The sequence below is a fragment of the Hyposmocoma kahamanoa genome, unplaced genomic scaffold (assembly GCF_003589595.1).
Source record: "Hyposmocoma kahamanoa isolate Upper Pololo Valley unplaced genomic scaffold, ASM358959v1 67, whole genome shotgun sequence".
In the NCBI taxonomy this organism is placed as follows: domain Eukaryota; kingdom Metazoa; phylum Arthropoda; class Insecta; order Lepidoptera; family Cosmopterigidae; genus Hyposmocoma; species Hyposmocoma kahamanoa.
Genome location: NW_020653855.1, coordinates 2,063,306 through 2,085,795, shown reverse-complemented (window position 1 = coordinate 2,085,795; position 22,490 = coordinate 2,063,306). Strand labels below are relative to the sequence as shown.

At 35.9% G+C, this 22,490-nt stretch overlaps 1 protein-coding gene across 1 annotated transcript; it reads right to left on the bottom strand.

Moving 5' to 3' along the window:
• Positions 1-16,691: 16,691 nt before the first annotated feature.
• On the bottom strand, positions 16,692-22,490 carry LOC113232240 (vacuolar protein sorting-associated protein 37A-like). The gene is made up of 6 exons (XM_026466905.1): positions 22,395-22,490; positions 21,990-22,250; positions 20,388-20,612; positions 19,386-19,576; positions 17,893-18,008; positions 16,692-17,063 (listed from the first exon to the last, which is right to left on the bottom strand). The coding sequence occupies exons 2-6, from the start codon at positions 22,230-22,232 to the stop codon at positions 16,939-16,941; spliced, it is 900 nt and encodes a 299-aa protein (XP_026322690.1). The 5' UTR covers positions 22,233-22,250; positions 22,395-22,490; the 3' UTR covers positions 16,692-16,938.

Genomic DNA, 22,490 nt, shown 5'->3' with positions numbered 1-22,490 from the left:
TGTAAGTCAATGTCTTCAATGAAATTTTTCAGCTCCGTGGCGAGTACCATTGACAATAGAATTTTTATTCTAAACTAAAAAGAGCGCTTATAAGATATAAAAGCGCTCTTTTTAGTTTTTGGTTTATGGACTTATAATTGACAGATTAAAGTACAGGAGTAGAAAACAATTTTTTTTGTATTTCGTATACCTATTGAATTGAATTGAATATTGAACTGCCTCCGTGGCCGAACGGTTACCATGCCCGACTGCCACGCAGAGGTCCCAGGTTCGATTCCCGTGCCGGGAGAAATATTTGTATGGCCTACATTTATTTCTCTCGTGAGTTTGGGTGTAATTTGTGGTTGTCTATGTGTGTGTCCATGGCACCCGCGACACAGGGTTTCCCTACTGCGGGGCTATGTTGAGTGTGAGTGTTATTATTATTATTATTATTATTATTTAGGTACTTATTGTCCTTCTTGTTGTATCGATGGCATTCACAGTAATCACAGAACAATAAATACAGTAGAAGTGGTTAGTTGGCGTCTGACGCGTGCCAACGATTATATCCTGAAATACCTATTTGAGCTATATGATATATGATATTGCATAAAATTGAGTTTAGTTTTTTTTTTGTTATTAATCGTTTTGCTATTAATTTTATTTAAATAATGTAGAACTTACTTATTGAATTGTTTTTAATTTTATTTTAATAATGTATATGTTTTAGTAAAGTAAGGATTAGTGTCAAGTACCATTAGCATAAGAACACCTGTTATATAACCATGCAACTTGCAAATAATGAGCTCGGGCCGCAATTTTCGCTTTGTATGGTATGGTTGTCATTCTTTCGTGCAAATTCTCTAAAATCCTAAAACAAATGCCTTATTGTGCTGTTTTGAATATGAATATGAATGATGACAGCATATTGACTGAAATTTCGACATAAAATATTAAATGGTTTTAACTTGCAATAATAGGTAGTGATGGTATTGAACATACAACCATATGCCAACACGACAAAGTTTAAATTATATCAACAAACAACAATCCAGAATTTGTTATATTCTGCAGCTACATTTCTACCATATTCCATATTATTATATCCATATTGTTTTTTGTCACGCCAACGTAGACGCCCGTCGAGACTTCCGTGGACTCCTGGGGGTCCACCTGGACCGCTTTGGGAACTAAGGATACAGAACTTTCAACGATATGGCAACAGGTTTTGTTATTTCTTTTTAAATTTGAAACTACGACCAATCAATATTAAGATTTTATAGTGTTTTAAATTAAAAATGTGTACGTTTTGGCGACATCGATTCTGATAGTAATCGAGGCTTAACACTCCATTGTTTTTTTCATCCGTGACTGTAATGCATGCCCTCGTGATTTAAGGATGTGCCAACTGGCGTAAGGTATACTCGCCAATTGCTGTCCAGGATACGTCACACGTACAAGAATGGAATACTACGTCGTGTGGAAAGGCTCCTTTCGTATACTAAATACATAGTAAGAAAGAATATCGTAATTTATATTTTAATTAAGATATAGCACGTATTTTACATAACTCTGACTTTATTGCGTCATAATGAGTATCGTTTTCATAAATGAAAAGGCAGTGATTAAATAGACATTAAAATGTAACAACGGTTTTTCTAATAGTTAGTTTTTGATTTAACTACTATTGACTAGGTACCTTCAATTTCCGAGATTTATATTTAGGTACCTCTTTAACATGTTTATGTGTGTGTTTCAAAATGCGAGTCCCGCGTCCTGATTTTGATTCAAATTGGAATCGACCCGAGCGGGTAGTCTCGAAATCAGATAGGTTTCTGAACGAGTTCTAATTTGTGAGTTAAATCAATTATTGTTCCGATTAGAAATGTCAAAGTTTCCGATTGGCCAGCTGTGAATCGCATTTATGCGCCTCGACTCGAAAAACACGCAATTTCCAATCGGGAGAGGCAATGAAAATCAAGCTGCCAAAGTCTGCCAATTTTGAAACTACTGGTAATTATAAATTTAATTGAGACTCCATCGTGTGTGTGAAGTGGCAGTGATGGCATTCATAAATTCTATCATTAATATAATAGAATACTGGACGAGTACGAGTTACAAAGACGAGCGCCATGAGACGCCTTCTAATAATACTAGTCAAGCAATCCCCGTTCCCGCCGACACATGTATAGAATTTTTCTCAAACAATGTGAGGAAATAATAAAAGACTAAAGAGAGGGAGATGTTTAATAAAAAAAGTAAAAAAGAAATATTGAAAGTAATATTTGACATGTTACGACAATAGTTAAAAGAAAATGTTATTGTTTTTCCCTTGTCTGCTGAACTTCTGATGATATATTTGAACTAGCACTCATTTTCGCGACCAAAATAAAAAAAGAATTTCAAAACATTTCGGTTTAAGTGTTACCGCCATTTTCTTTTTTTTAAGTAAGCGGCATAGGTATTTTTAATTCTCGCAATTATGAACACTGGACAGTTGGCTGAATTAGTTTTTCTTTTGCCTGTTTACATAGTTCATGTTTAGTAAGTAGATTTAAAAGTTTAGAGAAGAGGACACTTTGCAGGCCTTGGCCGGGAAGAAATCGCACAGTCCAATTACAAACTTTCCGTGTTCGTTATTGGATAGTACTGCAAACATTTCCGTACATGTTTGAGAAAATATATTTATCTCGTTTATTCAGCAATTTAGTCTTAAAATCAAATGTATTAACATATATGTAGACGCCATCGACTTCACATTGAAGAGTCGAATATCAAAAGAATTGTAAAGGCAAAAATCCTACCATTTGACACTCTAACGACACACAACTGAGATGATTTAAAATTAGCAGGATGGAGCCCAGCAGGTCAATTCAGAACCTTACGATAATTCTGTTGTCGACCGATTCGATTACATATGGTACGATTTCTTTTAATTTTTATTCACGATGACCAAATCGAACGTCAAACTGTCGTCACACGTCGAAATGACGTCACACGTACGATTACTCGAGCTTCTCGACCGGCAAAGGCTACAAACGTCATTCAGAACACAGTTATCGAATGAAAGTTAAAACCAGAATGTAATATGGAAATCTGTTATTATTTTAAATAAAATCTTGTATTAATTAAATTTTTATTGAATTGATATTCAATTATTTTTTGTGAAATTACTCCACTAGTTTGTTATAATTATTAATACAAAGATCGAACACTCAGAAGAAACACTCAGAAACTACTATTATATATATAATTATATATTATATATATTATATAATTCGTAAAATTTAGTGAAGGTCGCCCGTGCACTGCTGTAAACAACAAAAACATCGATGCTGTGCGCCGTATGATCAAAACAGACAGGCATGTGACATACCATAGGATTCGGGCATCTTTAGGCATAGGCATGAGTCAAATACAATTAATACTACACAAACATTTGGGTGTGAAACAGCTGTGCCCTCGGTGGATCCCACACAATTTGACTAAGGCTCACACGGCCAGACAGACAAATGAATTTTTGAAGGTGAACAAAATTGACCTTACGAGCCATTACCGCGTACAGTCCCGACCTGGACCTTGTGACTTTTATTTATTTCCAAAAATTAAGAACCAGTTACGCGTTCAACGATTTTCGTCACCTGAATAGGCTGTCGAAGAGTATGAAAAATATGTTTCAGAGAGTATCACGGAGGAGTGGCATAAATGTTTTCAAAGTTGGTTCATTCGTATGAAAACGTGCATTAACGCTAATGGAGAATATTTTTAGAAACAATAAATTCATTTCTGACCATTTATACATTGACTTACAATTATATGGACGTCGGGTCCGCGCTAAAAAGTGTCCGCACTTGTAAGGCGCTAAAATCGTATACAGAGCGCCAAACTCCGCTTTAGTCTTCATTTGTTCTACGGACAGCGCGATACTGCGATGACATTACAATTTAAATTTCGAATAGGTTGACTTGGGACATTTTTTTCGTGGTTTTTGTACTAGACCCGTCGTCCATTTATTTGTAAGTCAATGCATTTATAGTATTTTTTTCTATTCATTCCGGAAACTTATAGTGCGCCTCACGTTGAAATTGTTTAATGACATTTCAGCTATGCATCGTTAGGGTAAGTTCCGATAAGTCGAACCTGTTAATTAATTTTAACTGTTTTTATAAGAGAATTTTGTGATCTTTTTTTGCTATTTAAAATCGCATATTTGACCATTTCTCAATAAGCCACATGTTAGTTAGTGGACGACAGGACTTATGTCTCAGGGTGGTGGCTGTAAGGCAGTGCCGCAAATATTTGCGATATAAAGCTTTATGTAGCACTGCAACTGCTATGGACAGGCGTGTCCCTTACTACCAGGCCCATGTCATGTTCGTCCTTTCACTTGGTAGGTACTTATCATAAAAAATGGTTTGTTGTTAATCATTTTTCGTAACTTTTGAGAAAGTACAGATTTTTTAAATTCAGCTAAGTATGTTTGTTATTGCAAATTCAAAATAATTTACGAACAAGCAAAAATTAAACAATAATGAATTATTTTGATTTTTCTTGAGCATACTTACTGTTTTTATTTTTAGGGTTTAGTCGTATATTATACACTTCCGGACATGTAATTCGAGCCACCACGCATTTTCAATATTAAGTGCCCTGAGCTAAACAATGTTTGATTGATCAAAAACTATTATGCAATTTTGAAGCCAGTATACTAAACGTCTTTTCCATAAGTCGTTATCGGGAATTTGGAATTGCAAAACCGGGGGAAAACTTTTTCTTCGATGGTGACACTATATTCGTATACTAGCCCTTTACGACAAAAATGCGAGGTAGCAGGAATTATGTGTCCGGGAGTATATTTTGTTCAGTTAGAATTTTTAATTAAAAGAAACTTGTAAAATGTAACATTTACAGCAAAAAGGTAAGGTAACTAAATGTAATTTTCGCTTGTAGAGCCTTGGCAACACTGGAATTTATTAACCTTTAGGAGTACTCTGCTTTGTAACGGGGTTTTTTTTACTATAATTTAAGTATTATTATTACTGAATGCGTTTCACACACTTCATACTTCACATTGAAACCGTACGTACTTATCTAATCAATTGAAAGCTTATCTTAACAATATTGTAGATATAGGTACATTGTTTTTGATGAATCGGATTACGAGATAATATCATCTGTTTCGGTAAATTTTATGTGACTTCGTATCACTAGCAGTAGAGCTCTTTGTGAAAGAGTTATTATATATTAATACTGCCACCTTATCTACCTATTTCTGCCGCCAAGCAGTAATGTCAGCATTAATGAGTTCCGGTTTTGAAGGGTAAGGGTGCTGGTGAAATTACAGGCACATGGGACTTGTCAACTTATGTCTCAAGGTGACGGGCGCAGTGTTAACGTTAACGTTGTACTGACTGACTGAATTGCCTCAGTTTGTGTCGTCATTATTTGTGTTTATTCCAGTAATTGTTCTTTGGATTTTCCCTAACAAATAATCAAAGGATTCAGTTGACATCGTGTGTAGAGAAAAAAATATCTTCATATTTTCTTAAATCTTTGCAATGAAGTTGAATGTTATCTTCGGTGGCTTTTTATTTGAGTAAATATAACATAATCTCAGTACAGAGTACTAAAAAAAACCGACCTCAAAAGTACGTGGAATTACGTCTATTTGCTAAGTTTTATTGAAATATCCCCTAGTTCATAAGTATACAGGACTTGACACTGGAGATAATAATAATCGGTTCTCACTACTCAAAGTATATTGAGAGAAAAATGCCTTGAATGGGAGAAATAGCAAAATCAACCATTAAAATAATTGCTCCTAAATTAAAGTTAGGCGCTATTTATAAAAATGAATCTTCATGCGTGAACAGCCACCCTTTGAGGTGGATGATTTTCTTCAAAATGAAATGGGACCACTATGCAAGTACCCTCTTTCCAACAAAAAAGAATCATGAAAATCAGTTCACAAATACCGGAGTTATCGCGTAACATACATACAAAAAAAAGAACATGCAGTCGAATTGAGAACATCCTCCTTTTTTGAAGTCGGTTCAAAAACCAAATAGATATTATAACTGCAGTGTCCTGAATGAGTTCTATATTAATAACCATTCTTATCAAAGAAGGATCTTAGCTACAAGTACAATCACTACGGCGAAGTGAGTACTTTAAGTGACGCGGGGCCGCTAGACCGCTGGCGCAGATTAAACCGCGCGTTGCCGCAGATCTGCGCTACCGCGCGCGTCATTCCGCGTCACGCGCACTGTCGCGGTACGCGGTGTAGTGTGTTAATCGCCTAATGGACAGGCGTGTAGCTTACAATCAGGCGCGCGACATTGTTCGTCCCGTCACTTGATATTATAAAAAAAGAACTAATTTATAAATTAACGCTTCCTAATATGGATAGGTGGCGCTAATCCTAAACAAAACAAAAGAGTTGCCGGCAAGGCAGGCAATATTATGAAAAAAGACTACGGTGGTTGGACATCAGAAATTTGATACCATTTGTTGATAAGGGACACGTACCAAATATCGGATACTTTTTGAACATTCGAAAAAAACACTGATATAATATTAAAAACTCAACAATGTTTTCACATGTACCCTAATAATGAATATCCAGTACAGGGTATACTATTCAATATTGGATATCCAGGATAGTGTAAACGATATTAACCAGGACATGTATTTAAATGATCATTTTAAATTTGCGAAAGCGGTAGGCACAAAATTTAAACGGTCATCTTTTTTAATGATCTCCCATCTAAACAAATAATTAAACTTTTGAATATCAAAGACACAATACAATCAATGATGTAGGTACCCCAATATCGAATATCTAGTATTGTGAAAACCTAGGTATTCAATATTGAGGTAACTAGCTACTGGTACAACAGTCGGTTACGAAAATTCCACCCTGCGCAATTATCGCTAAAATGCGTTACGTTCTGTATTCGAACTGTACTCAATGCTCAAGTCAGGATTTGAGCAGACTTGAGTATGATTTCAAGCACTGGAAATACGACTGATGATTTTCAGTGCTCACTGCAATACTCAAGTCCTGACTTGAGCATTGAGTAGAGTTCTGGAATACGACCCTAACTATGCGCCTGGCTAGTATATAACACTTTCACAAAATATAATATCACTTACAGTACTTTAACAGAGCTTTGAAGTCAAGATCTGAAAAAATCGTCGAACGGAAAAATACACTTTGAATGTTGACAGCGCACTGAAGGCAAAAATGGCGCAGACAACTAGCAAAATATTGGTAACGTACAAAGTAGTTCTACTTCTTAAATAAAGATGGTGTTGTTTAGTTTTCTTTATAGCGAAGTATCCAGTATTTTGCACGTATCCAATACGTACGTCTCCCTTAGTTCAATGACTACCACGGTAGAGATAAGACCTAGTAGGGAAACTCGGAACGTCGGTTTCTTACCACGGAAGAAAAAAAAACAATGGAATTCCACTCTTCCTTAAGACGCGATTAAGTACTATCGGAACCGCTATCGCCAAATCGCGCACAAACAAATAATAAAACACTACGAAATCTTGATAATGATTGCTCATAGTCTTTAATTTAAAAATTGTTAATATAATTTAAAGTTTACCCAGTCGCTATATCGTTGAAAGTACCTTTATTGCAAGTTACGACGTTTTGTTTTTATATTGAAATTTTACTAAACGTCTTCTTGCGGTTACGAACAGAGCAATTAACCCGTGACCATGGAGCGTGCAACCGTTCCGAAATATCGGGAAAATAAAAAGAAGTCATACCGTGGTAAGAAACCTGATACTAGTGATAATCATTTAGAGCAATTAACATCTGAATTTCTCCAAAATAGCACGATAATGCATTTTTCTACGATTTTAGAGAACCATAACAAATCTAAAACGGCGGACTGAGCTCAAGTAGGTGTTTCGAGACCAGCAGCTTGATTTTGATTGCTTCTCCCGATAGGAAACTGCGTCTTTTCCGAGTCGAGCCACATAATTGCGATTCACAACTGGCCGACTGGAAACTTTTGACATTTCTAACCGGAACAATAGCTGATTTAACTCACAAATTAGAAAGACATAGTAGGAATCAGGTTCATCACGTTGGCACCACCACTTCTACTGTATTTATAGTGTGGATTCGCTCTGAGCCTTTTGGAGGGAAAAGTGTCGTTTTTATTTTGACTTTCAATTATTTTGTGAAATCTAGTTTAAAGTGGAATAGGATAGTGTTATTGTGCCTTAATCGAAGATTAAAACGCGAAATTATACGAATCTCGAACTAAAATACCCGTATCGGCCCGTTTTAAGGAATCCCGAGTCAATCCAAGCACGCCGCCTCAAATTGCCTATCCTCTTTGTGGTGGCCATATTTACAGAAATATATTTATAACTTTTACGTTTTCGGCTGAAGGTCTTTGTTTCCATGGCCAGCAATAAATTAAGAAAAAAAAATGTATTTATTGTTCTGTGGTTGCAAAAATCAAATTCATGTAGGCTAGTTTTAGTAGTAGGTTAATTTTCGGTTTTAGTGAATATTTATATAAAAATACAAGTCGAAACGCGCTACTTCCTTGTGGAATGTGATGTTAGTATCTATTTTATGTTTGTCTGACGTATTTTTACACTCATTTACCGCACATTTAGTCATTTTTAGTGAAAATTCTTGATCTGTTCGCGGTGCAAGTTGACCTTGAGCACTGAAGGCCCGCCCGCTCGTGTAGGCCCATTGGGCGCGCTTCAATTTGCCTCACTTAGCGTGTGCGGACTAGCTTTCTATGCGTTATTATTCTAAAGTTACATTATTATTTTAGATGTACACCTACAGGTTGAAAACATAATTTGAAAATATTAAGGTATTCAATACAGTATTCCCATGCTAAATTGAAGTAATCTTTGCACAATGCAAGAGGTACTTATTTATTATTATTTTTAAACCAGTATCGCGGATTGGTGTCTTGATTATGGAGTATGATTATGGAAATAGAAATGAAATAACGTACAATTCTGAATTTGAGGCACTCTTTCAAACTACCACAAACACACAAACAGTTTAGTATTTATTTATTTGTAATATTTTTTCTGAGTGTTTTTTCTGAGTGTTCGATCTTTGTATTAATAATTATAACAAACTAGTGGAGTAATTTGACAAAAAATAATTGAATATCAATTCAATAAAAATTTAATTAATACAGTGAATAGCGACATCTCTCGCCAGGACTGGTAGCTGTAAAGGTACTAACTGGGTGATAAATCTGTAATAGATTTCTCAAAGATGGCGCTACGACTAAAAAGTCGTTGAAAGACCAAGTACAAAGACACGACGCAAGCACATAGAAAAATTCGTGAGGTCCGTTGGTTCGTTCCGTGGCTTAGTTGGTATAGCGTCTGGCACGGTATGCAAGAAGACTTCGGTTCGAATCCGACCGGATCGAAGGAATTTTTTCTGAGTGTTCGATCTTTATATTAATAATTATAACAAACTAGTGGAGTAATTTCACAAAAGATAATTGAATATCAATTCAATAAAAATTTAATTAATATTTGAAATATAGTAAAAGAAAAATTTTTTTATAAAAAAGAAAACTGGCCTCAAGTTTGTGGAATTACATCCATTTGCCAAGTTTGATTGAAATTGGTTAACGAACAGTGGGTGAAATCCGATACTCCGGATTCATCACAAAAAATCGACAGAATTATCGAAATCCTAAGTGTTGGACTAATCGCCGAATATACATACAACAAAAACAGTAGAATTGACGGTGACTATACTAACCAGTAGGCCCAATGCCCATACAATATTACCCGTAGTCCAACTAGTTGGATCACGGGCAATAAAACGGAATTAAGAACCTCGTCCTCTTTTTGAAGTCGGTTAGTAAAAGGAATTTATTATTTATTGTATAAAGCAATTCGTCGTTTTTTTAGACGTTTAAGATTTTATTGAATGTCACGTTGTTTCACCATGATATCACGATATTCAATTCATCATCATCAACCCATTTATACATTCCACTGCTGGGCACGGGCTTCAGACGAGGGTTTAGGCCATAGTCCGCCACGCTGGCCCAATGCGGGTTGGGGATTTCACACGTTTTCCAAGGGTTGTGAACCTTCTTCAACGTGCAAGTTTCATCACGATGTTTTCCTTTACCGAAAAGCTCATGATAAATTTCTAATTGTAGTAATTCTTATCGGGGTGACAGAGGGAAACCAGGTATTTCCAATATGGTGGTTTTATTGACACATACAGCATGTACAACGTCGGTGGTGCAGTGGGAAAGGACTCCCCCTAATCGACACGTAGTCGAGGACCCGTACGCACGTTCCAATTAGGAAGCGGCTCAGGGTGCAACAACTACGTGTTACGTTCTAAAGCGGAGTTCCAAATAGGAAGCAGCGCTAGAAGCGTATCACAGTGCAGTAGGTTCAACGGTAACGATCTAAAGCGGAGTTCCATATAAGGAAGCAGAGCTAGATACGTCGTAAGTTGGATTACATTCATGTTCGCATCGCCGCCAGTAGTCATTCCGCGAGGGAAAATCTTAACACCGCGATGCAGAATTTGCGATTTCGACGCCAATGCCATCTAGCGGCACGTGACGGAACTAATACGAGTTGTTGCCTGTTATGTGATTTTGTTACATAATTAAATTTCACACATAAATTCCAAGAAACTCAGAAGTGCGAGCTCGGATTCGAACCTACAACCTTCTGCTTGAGACGCAGTAGGTCAAATCATTAGGCTACCACGGCTTCGATACTCAATTATTTTTGTGAAATCACTCCACTAGTTTGTCATAAATTATTAATATAACAATCGAACACTAAAAATATGTGAGAGTCAGAATAGCGGGTGTACATTAACGGATTCTGATAAATTTGGTATCAAAAAATGTACCTAATTCGTACTATTTAGTACCTCTGTTTAAAAAATTTGTACCTCCATCAGAACGAAGTTTTAGCAATATCAAAGGTACATCCGCCATATTGACTGTCAATATGACGGGTGTACTTCGAATTACCAGTATTTATTTAATTAATAACTATAAAAACTTTTTATTCCAAAAATGTGTACCTTACCTCTGAAGTAAAAGAAACTCCAGCTCGATCTGCTGGTTAGTTTCAGAGAAATAAGATAAAATATATCGAGTTCTTAGGTTTCCGCGATTGTTACACATAGGAGATGAAACTATTTTTCCGGATTTAAATCGCGTATATTTGTTTTTTCAAACAAACCGACGTTTCGGGCCCTTTACAGGTCCCATGGTCACGGTTGACTGTCAGTCACAACAAAACAAATATACGCGATTTAAATCCGGAAAAATAGTTTCATCTCCTAAGATAAAATATGTTGAGATTTCAGAGTGACGTGTGCATCTTAACGAATCCTGACATATTTGGTACCAAAAAAATGTACCAAAATTGGACTATTTAGTACTTATTCTTAAAAAAAATTTACCTTTATCATAACGAAGTTATAGCGCAATGAAAATTGTAAATATTTTCGTAATTTTTTTTTATAAATTTCCGCCATTTTTTTGGGTGATCTTACTCGCGTGTTCAATCACGCAGGATTGCTGTATTTTTTTTTATAACATCAAGTGACGGGACGAATAAGTCGTGCGCCGGATAATAAGCTACACGCCTGTCCATAACAGTTACAACGCCACTCAGAGCTTTAAATTGCAAAGATCTGAGAGGTACTGTCACTGCGCCCAACACCCTGAGACATAATTTGACAAGTCCCATGTGCCTGCAATTTCACCAGCACCCTTACCCTTCAAAACCGGAAGACAATATATAATGCTGACGTTACAGCTTAACTCTTTCCCAAGGAGCTCTACTGCTACGGAATACTGTATCACGCGCGATAGAGTGTCTGTGAAAAGTCTCCTACTGGCAGAGTTCTTGAAGAGAGGCCAGAAACCTAAAAATAGAATAGAATATGTTTTTGAGGATAATGACATTAAGAGCCGTGATTCATGACGAAAATACATTTGATAAGGAAAGGAGCACGCCCGTACAATGACGCAAACGCCCCATAATAGTAGAGATCAATTAAATCATATACCAGAGGTTATCTCACAAATATTTATTTACAGCTATAAACACAAACACGCTTTGAATACGCATGCACCCTGAAATGCACAAAGAACTATTTTCAAATGCTTACGTTATATGCACTTGATTATTATTCAGCCTGTACTTTTAAAATAACTGTCAAAGGTATACCTAACAAAACTGGAATACAAAAATTTAAAATTTTATTTCTTATATTTTAGGATTTAAATACTAGTATATGCAAATCTATTGTTGCACCAATCTATAGCCGGATAACTTATTAAGGGTGAGGCCAGACGACCGTAATTTTGTGAGTCATGCGTTTTTTGAGTTGCGGAGTTTGCGCTCGACCGAAATTCGGTAGGAGCGCCAGATGAACGTATTTTATTCAGTTGCTTTTAAGTGTTTATACGGGGTGTTTGAGTCGTAATAGTGTAGATCCATTTAAAATAGTATGCATTTATGAAGCATTAGAAGACGATGTTAAAAGAAGCTAGGTACATTCACTCAATATGAAACGATTAAAGTGCGGACAGTTTCATATATTTACAAGTTTATGTTTACATCCAGATCAATTTGTTAAGTACTACCACATGCCAATAAATGTTTTTCAAGAATTATTAAGCCTAGTAAAACATTTTATCATTAAGTCAGATACAAATATGAGACAAGCCTTCAGTCTAGAGGAAAGACTAATAATAATAACAATAATCAAGTAAGTTGTTCAATTATTTATATTTTAATCTCCGTATCGAACATTTTCGCAAGAAACGTATATACTCACGCGCATCCTATACCAAAGTGTCCACTTCCCTCACCCGTACCTACACCCGCGACAGCCCTTCACACGATGCGGCGGAAAGTCAGTCGTCATTACGCCCGTGAGTCGGCAGATAACTCATTTGCGTCGTCGTGTGAAGCAAACCGTACTTGAACCGAATGCAACGCAAACTACGCCACTCAAACTACGCGACTCACAACTCACAAAATTGCGCTCGTCTGGCCTTACACTAAGACAACCATATGTCATTTACATTGTTTGTTATTTAATAGGATAGGATGGGCCAATAACTCAAAAGAACTACTAATCACAATACAAGACAGTAGTAGAGTATTTAGTACCTATTATTACATCAGATGTCGCGATGAATATCCGATAACAATTTTTTAACTTTTTTTCTAATTCGTTTTACATTGACAAGTTATAACAAACAAATCAACTAGATGGCGCTTATTGCACATATTTTTATTAATAGTGCCGGCAACTCTTTTGTTTTGTTTAGGATTAGCGCCATCTATCCATATTTTTTTTTTATAATATCAATATAAGTGACGGTACGAACAAGTCGTGCGTCTAATGGTAAATTACACGCCTGTCTATAAGAGTTGCAGTGCCACTCAGAGCTTTAAATCGCAAAAATCTGAGGGGCACTGCCACTGCGCCCGTCATGCTGAGACAAAATGACAAGTCCCTTCAAAACCGAAACACAGTAATGGTCACACTCTGCTTGGCGGCTGAAATAGGTAAGGTGGCAGTACTTCCCTGGACGAACGAAATTTCACAAAGAACTCTGCCGCTACTATAGTGCTATAGTACTATAGTGCCGGCAAGTTTAAAATATACCTAATAGTTTGTAACACACAATGCCATCTATTGACAAGCATATGGACTCCTCCTACGTAAAGTATTGTATGTCGAAATTGCCAAGTTTACAGGGAAGTGTTATAAAGTTTTCCGTTTCATTCGGCAAAGCTCGTTGCTCACATAGAGTGATCATCTAATAGATCATCTTACCGATATTTAGAATTTTATAATACTCTATGTGAGTAACGACCTTTGCCGAATATAACTGAGAAACGCTAGTCACGTATTATGCTTATTTCAGTGAATTCAGAATTTTAAAAGGCTCAGCTGTAAACTTGGCAATTTCGACATACGATACTTTACGTGGGAGGGGTCGATATATTTGTCCAAGTTCAGAAAAAAAAATTGTCTCATGATCAATATTCGAATATTACAAGGAAAACGAACTGACATCTTATATTTCATATTAAAGAATTAATAGTTATCCACGGACGTTTACATAATATAAACTACTTCCAGGCTATTGATTAGCGCCATCTAGACTTAAGACGGAATTTTGACCTTTTTCAGAGTTACGATCCGGTAAGAAGATAAGCGGGCCTTTTGAATTATTGATTCATGGTAATAGCATTAAGCCGTCGTAGCCTAATGGTTCGAGCCACTGCCTCTCAAGCAGACAGTCGTGGGTTCGAATCCGGGATCGCACCAATAAGTTTCTCGGAATTTACGTGCGATATTTAATTTGAAAATTTATCATGAGCTACATGTTGAAGACGGTTCACAACCCGCATTGGGTTAGCGTGGTGGACTATGGCCTAAACCCTCGTCTGAGGATAGACCCGTGCCCAGCCAACACTGGGACGTATAAATAGGTTTGAAAAGTCATAGCATAGTTTTTATAATTATTAATACAAAGATAATAATAATAATTTATTCAGTACGATGACAGTAATATCATAGGTGACAAAAACACATACAATTTATGGTTGTACATAAACTGACAAAAAATCAGGCCATCAATCAGTCCCCAAACTAGGGTAACTACCTGTACTATGGGAGCTGATGACGATCCTCCACCAGTAAACAAAATTACAAATATTTTACAAGCGGTTATGAGGACGTGTACAAAATAGTGTGTAAGTAATGTAAGTAAATAAAACAGCACAAACTGTACACCAATATAGTATGTACCTATACAGTGGAATTTCTTTTTTTCTATTTATTAATTACGTTTTACTGCAATTTTGCTATTAAATTATTATTGAATGGATATTCAATTGTTTTTTGTGAAATTACTCCACTAGTTTGTTATAATTATTAATACAAAGATCACTTAGAAAAAAATACTTCGATCCGGCCGCATTCGAACCGACGTTTACGCTATGCCAACTAAACTACGGAACGAACCAGCGGACCTTACGAACCTTTCCATGTGCTTGTTTGTCGGATCTTTGTATTTGGTTTCAACGACTTTTCAGCCGCAAGTGTTCGATCTTTGTATTAATAATTATAACAACTAGTGGAGTAATTTCCCAAAAAATAATTGAATATCCATTCAATAATTTTTTTTTTAATTACCGGCTCAGTGTTGCCGTTTCTACCATTTTTTCTACTAATGATCTTGGTAACTTTTATCTACAATATTATATTATACTTCAATAATAATATTATTACGCAGCAATATAAATATTAATTTAACGTTACACTAACTCTTAGGTAATATGTGTCCTCACCATAATTATGGTCAGATAAAGGTGTTCCACATATACAGATACATGTATAGATATAGCTACTAGGAGCGACATACAGTTGTTAAAACCATCAAATTTTAAAATTGCTTTTTTCGAATTCCGGATTTCCGGAAATGGTTTTTACTGCATCGTAAGACAAAACTACTAACCTAGTCGGATCTTAAAGTAATTTAAAAAATGCAGCAGATAGGTCAGTCTTTGACCAAAACCGAGAATAAATAAGTAACGAGAAAGGTCACTCTCCGCCCCTCCCTAGCTTTAGATACGGCACCGCGCCCCGTATATTGACGGTCACATTGATGGAACAGCAACAATGCTGTCAGTTATTAAATTAAATAATGCAGTAGTTATTTTGAAGTCGGTCTTTTTTGAAGACGGAGTAAAATGACATTTGTAGAAAAAAATGTAATTGTAAAATTTTAAATAGTTATGTAAATTGTTGTCGATAGTTTTTATCGAAAGATTGTGAAAGAATATAAAATTTTGCTACAAATTACCGAGTTGTAAATGTTACGACGTTGTAATGATTACTATTCGCATTATTGCCTTCTTAATTCTTATTTTGACGCATGACCTACTTTACATATACATTTTAATAAGCATAGCCGGATTTGATTATCTATATTGAATTAAAATGAAAAGCTTTAAAATATGTCTCCCCTATGTATTTTTCATAAACATAGTTCTAAATACAATATATTTATGTATGAACTTACAAATAATGACAATTCAAATGAACTTGTGCTCGGTAATTGGATGAACAATGGGTCGAGGATGATTCAAATGAAACAAGTTTGCTATTTATTCCATAAGCGTGACCAATATTCAGTCGATGGTCGATAGAATATTTATCGACTGCAATCACTGGCTGCTCGCACGCGGGCAACACTTTTGCGTAATGAACTGTCATTTTACTCCGTCTTCAAAAAAGACAGACTGTACATGGCATCATTAGAATTACTTTAAAATCGAACTTCGACCTCCTAAGTCAATAGTTTGTCTTAAGATGCAATAAAACCATTTCCGGAAATCCGGAAATCGAGAAAGTAATTAAACAATATTTGGTGGTTTTAACAACTCTAAGTCGCTCCTTGTAACTATGTCTATACATGTATCCATATATGTGGAACATTGACTTACAATTATATGGACGTCGGGTCCGCGCTAAAAAGTGTCCGAACTTGTAAGGCGTTAAACTCGTATACAGAGCGTCAAACTCCGCTTTAGTCTTCATTTGTTCGACTGACAGCGCGATACTGCGATGACATGACAATTTAAATTCAACGTTTTAGCTTCTTCATATTCCTTTACATGTCACTACGTTTAAATAGGTTGACTTGGGACATTTTTTTCGTGGTTTTTGTATTAGACCCGTCGTCCATTTATTTGTAAGTCAATGATGTGGAACGTTTTTTTCCGACTTCAAGATCAATATCTTCACTTTGTATTTTTTACATAATATTTAGAAGACCTGTATTTTTACTTTGCAATAATTTCTATACATCAAAACGATTATTTAAGGAAATGCTGTTCGAATAAATAACAAATCGCAGCCTAAGTAGTGGCTCTATCCAGTTGTGCTAGTTGATGCGCCAGGCGTTCCTCTCTAGCGCGTCTTGCTTGCCCCAATGCACGTTTTTCTGCGAATTGCGCAATAAATGTTTCGACTGGTATATTACCTGAAAAATAATAGCCTTTTATATACAGGGTAATTTTTTAAATACGAACAACCTCGCTGACTATATTATTAACATCATAAACAACAAGTTTTGTTCTATGACTTTTTACGAAACATTTACCAAAAATAAACTAACATTTTTATTGGTAATGGTGCCGGTTTGAAAGAGTAAAAAGGTGCTGATGAAATTACAGGCACATGGGGCTTGTCAACTTATGTCTCAGGGTGACGGGCGCAGTGGCAGTGTCCCTAAGATCTTTGCGATTTAAATCTCTCAGTGGCACTGCAACAGTTATAGACAGACGTGTCGCTTACCGCCAGGCGCATGACTTGTTCGTCCCGTCATTTCGCCCGTCACCCTGAGACATAAGTTGACAAGTCCCATGTGTCTGTAATTGCACCAGCACCCTTACCCTTCAAAACCGTAACACAGTAACGCTGACATTACTGCTTGGCGGCGGAAATAGATAATGTAGTAGCTAATTGAACATAAATTTAGTTCGAAGTAACAAAGATAGATGGCGCTAAAATCGAATTAAAACGAGCTGTGAAAATGTTAACATCAAATAATGATCGATTTATTTATTGATAGATTCTCAGATGAAATGCTCACATTACTGCCGGCGGCAGAAATTTATTTATTTATTTAATATATTTAATAAAACTATGTTAAATCTTATATTCACCATGTTTTAAGCAAGCAAAATTTCATTTCATAAAATAGATGTCTAACAATTTTGTGCTTTCATAACATTTCCTTTTGTACAATTTTTATAGCTCCCGTTTTGGTAGACAGCAGTCCTTATTTTTAAGGCACCTTATATACGCACCCATGAGGAACTGGTCAGCGATGTGATCAGCATCCTCGTCAGCTCTTAATGCGGCGGCTTTCAGGCATTCGCGGATGCGATGCGGTGCATATGACTCGGCTAGGCGTGCGTGTTTTCTGCGGAAACAAATTTTTTTATCGGTTTATAAACACGTAAATAAATAATACTAAGGAAGTACGTTTATAATCACAAATACGCTACCGACTGTGGCACATATATTTTGAATAGATTAAAAAATATACCTATGGAATTTGATCAGGGCTAAATACACAAATACAATGTGTAAATGTTGGCCAATTACTGAAACTGGTTTTTTTAGCAGCAATGGTTTTTTTTTGGTCTATTTCATAATTTAAAAAATAAGTAACTATTAATTTTAATATATCTACTTTTTGCTATAATTATTAATAACAAAGATCGAACACTTTGGCGCGTGTACGGGCTAAGAAATTCGACGTGTCTGCTACAGAAAAGATAAGAATAATCTTGTACACGACAAGAACTTTGTCGGATCTAGCCACGAAAACATGTCGTGTCTGTTGCAGACGAGAAAATGATGAGTATTGTATACCATCTCACTAGTCTCCCAGAGAACTGTCGTTTTAATATCGACTGTGGGGAGAAATAACAATATGTTGTTGTATTATGTTGATTACTAAGCAACACCCGTCCACGCGCATAAAATCGGGGGTAGACAAGATTTTTTTCTTGTCCGGCGCCGAGGCAGTGTACGCAGTTCGTGTGTAGAAACGACACGAATTTTTGCATAAACCCGGCGACTTTTCTTAGCGTGGACACGCGCCCTTACAAAAACTCATTCGATCCGGTTGGATTTGAACCAGCACCCTCGGGCAATCTGTGCCAGATGCTCTGCCAATTAACCCACCGAACGAACCAGAAGACCTAACGAATTTTTTCTATGTGCTTCTTGCAGATATTTGTTTTTGGTTTTTAACGGCTTTTTTGCCGTAACGCCATCAGTGAGAAATTTTTTTCTTCACTCAGAGATGTACCTTTACAGCTACCATCGCTGACTAGAGATGTCGCTTTAATTATTAAGATAATTCAATTATTTTTTCTGTGAAATTACTCCAGCAGTTTGTTATAATTAAAAATAGCAAAGATCGAACACTTTAATATCATGATAGTAAAACATCGTGACACTCTTTAAAACTTAAAAATTTACTTTATTTTTTAATAAAATTGTATTTCTTCAATTTTTTTTTAACGCACTCATTCAACATAGGCACGAGGGAAACCATGCGTCGCGAAAGCCATGGACACACAAATAGACAACCACAAATTACACTCAAACTCGGGAGATAAGTAAATGTAAGCCATACAAATATTTTTCCCGGTCCGGGAATCGAACCTGGAACTTGTAACCGTTCAGCCATGGAGGCACTTAAATTAATATTAATAAAGTTATACACATTATTCGTCACATTTTCAATTTCTACTGGTGGGTTAATCTAACTGGGGAAAGTACTAACTTATTCAACTCCTCATAGTTCATTTTAAGTTGGACAATTCTTGAAATCCGATCAAGGACTTGAGTCTTCAGATCGTCGAGCATTTGTTGCTTAGAGAGATTATCTTGAGCTATGTCTTCGATGCTGGACATAAGTTCTTCTGTCTCCATGTCTACTTCCATTAGTTGTGGACAGTTTTCTAGGAGTTTGTCCTAGAAAATGGTAAGACAATAAATAAAAAACTGACAATGTGGAAAATAAATAAAATATATCTTATAACACACTAATTTTAATCTCAAACAAGGGAATTCCCTATACTATGCATACCAGAAGGGTTCAGGATTGCGGAACACCCTTATAGTTTCCTACCTTGATTCAATAGAAACTCCGTCAGTAAACCTCAGAGCAGTAGGTCCTATGCATTCACCAAAGGAATATATACATAGCCCTAACCAAAATAATACAATAACTTGAACCTAAGAAAATGTGATGCCTTGAGAAGGAAAACTTATGCAGTAGTTACAAATCTTTTGATATTGATCTTCAAATTCTAAATTGAAATATACTTGTTTTTACCGCGACTACTGGCGGATTATGTCTGTACTACTAATGTGCGGCGTACCATATCGTATTAACATTATTAGATTTTACTGTCGTGGTCCACGCCACATACGTTAGATGGCGCTATTTTGTTGATTATTCATAACAAAGCCGTCAAGAGGATGTCTAACTTTTACTACAAATTGGCTGTGCATACTATGCTATGACTGCCTGACAATAAGCGGTTTAATTGCAACACTCGTCCACACATTGAACACACACACTAAATACAGTACACAAGTACTTCCCTGGACGAAATCAAAATAAAAAAAAAAGGCAAAATAGGCTTAAAAGCTGAGTGATAAGTCACAACACACACTCAACACAGATACATACACACCATGCCCTATTTGTATGATTTCAATATATAAACATAGTTAAAACGGTCAACAGACTGAGAAAATAAAAACATAATAATAATACCTGTAAATCACAATTCTGCAAAATCTCCTGTAGTTCATCAATGCTCAACTCAGCCAGATCCGGAATTAATAGTGAGTGCGCACTAATATGAGATTGTGGACTCTCAATGCACTTCTCATCACTTAGATTTGGTAATGACTTCTGGAACTCCCTTATAATTGCCTGTACTACTCTTCCTAAGTCAGAATGTTGTGTGTAGTTCAATAAACCTGGTGCTCCCATGACCTATAATCAATAATTTACTAAGAAAGTAATTGTTTAATCGGTAACAATGAGCCGTGACAAGATCCAGTTAAATCTAGTGACAGAAGGAGGGGCTAGGAAGTGCAAAGGATATGAAGGTGAGTTAGAGAGAGAGAGTAAAATTCACTGCAGCCTAGATTTAACCTGAACAAGTTGTGCGCCTGATGGTAACATGGACAGTTGTTAAATAGTGCCACTATTTTTCTTTGTGGCATATTGCTCATATTGATTGAATATAATAATTGCGCTGGCAAATGATCCTGTCAACATTCTTGTATAAAAGAAAGTACGGCTATGACAGTAGTAGGATGGTTGCTGTAATATCATATTGAATTAGTACTTGGTTAAAACTTGTCCTGACAAATACTTGTTATCTCCTCATACAAAAAGTTACTGTCCAGTCTTAATATAATCTCCATAAATGTGTGTGTGTAAATCATTCAATTTTGGCAACAGGTTGTTGATACTTCTCTATATAAAAGCACTTGGACATCGCGAAATAAAAAAGCAAAATAGGGAAGAAAAAATAGCAAAATTGTAAAGTTTGTAGCTGGTTTTTAAGGTCCATATTGCGAATGTTTAATTTTAAACTAAACGCGGTTACTATCCATGAGTGGATTAATGTGAAATCCTATAAATGATATTAAGAAGCCCATTCTACATTTTAGAACTTGAAATCCATGCTAAGGTTTCACACAGAACTTAGACTGGCTTTAAAATTTTAAAATTACCCATTTAAGTTCAAGGATCCACTAATATTTGCAGTGCGGACTCTGATATGATTTCAATAATTAAATTATGTCAGTAGACTCTTCTATCCCGACCAATTCCCCACTGAGTAGCGGGTGTCCCAAAAGTAAAGGTTGATTCTTTCTGATACTTTATAAAAATTAAAAATGAAGTAAACATAAATTGTTCACCACCTTAGTATTTTTAAATGGTTGGTTAACTAAGTTATTTCATTTTAAGTTCTAAAAGTTTAATTGTAAAATATTTACCACCGAAAGTGAACGTAGTCCTCCGTTTTCTTAAAAGGTTAGCAATGGAAATGCTTCCATTTTCAAAGGGTAAGAAGGGTGCTGGTGAAGGACTTGTTATCTGAGAGTGATGTTCGCAATGGCAACTCAGTACACTTCTTCAACGTGCTGATGTTATCACATTGTTTTCGTACATTGAAAAGCTCATAGTAAATTTAAAATTAAATTTTGCATATATATTCTGAAAATCACACAGGCACAAGCCCACATTCGAAACCACAACCACTGATTGAGACGGTTGGTCAACCCATTAGACTACCACAGCTTTGAAATGAAAGAATACTACGAATAAGTATTTACAAAGAAAACACATCCTCAATACCTGATTAGAATTTTCACCCAACCATGGGTGCGGAATTGCGGGATTGACGAATATACAAGGCTTTTCATTTGGAAACTCAGGGCTCAATATCACGTTTAGGCTCATATTTTTGCCGTTTGCTGCAAAATCGAGTCTGTACTCGGAGTTTTCTGTGATTTCAGTTACATTGTCGTTGAAGATTTTTAACGTATCAATTTGGCGTTTTCTCGCGTCCTCGTCTGTGTAATAGCCTCGGGACAGCATTTTTGCTGTTCCTTTTTTCTGTTGAAAACAATTTTGCTCTATTACAACTGATTTGAAAGATAAAAACCTCAAAAAACACTTTCAATTTCGACACGTATTCTTGGACATGTTTTATAGTTATTCACTAACACCAATTAGAAATAATGTAGAAAATTAACATACCTTTACTTTGAAATAGTAATTTTTAGTAAAAATCTATTTATTTCCTTTGAAAGTGCTTCACAAAAATTCTTCAGTTATTGCAAATAATTTGCAATC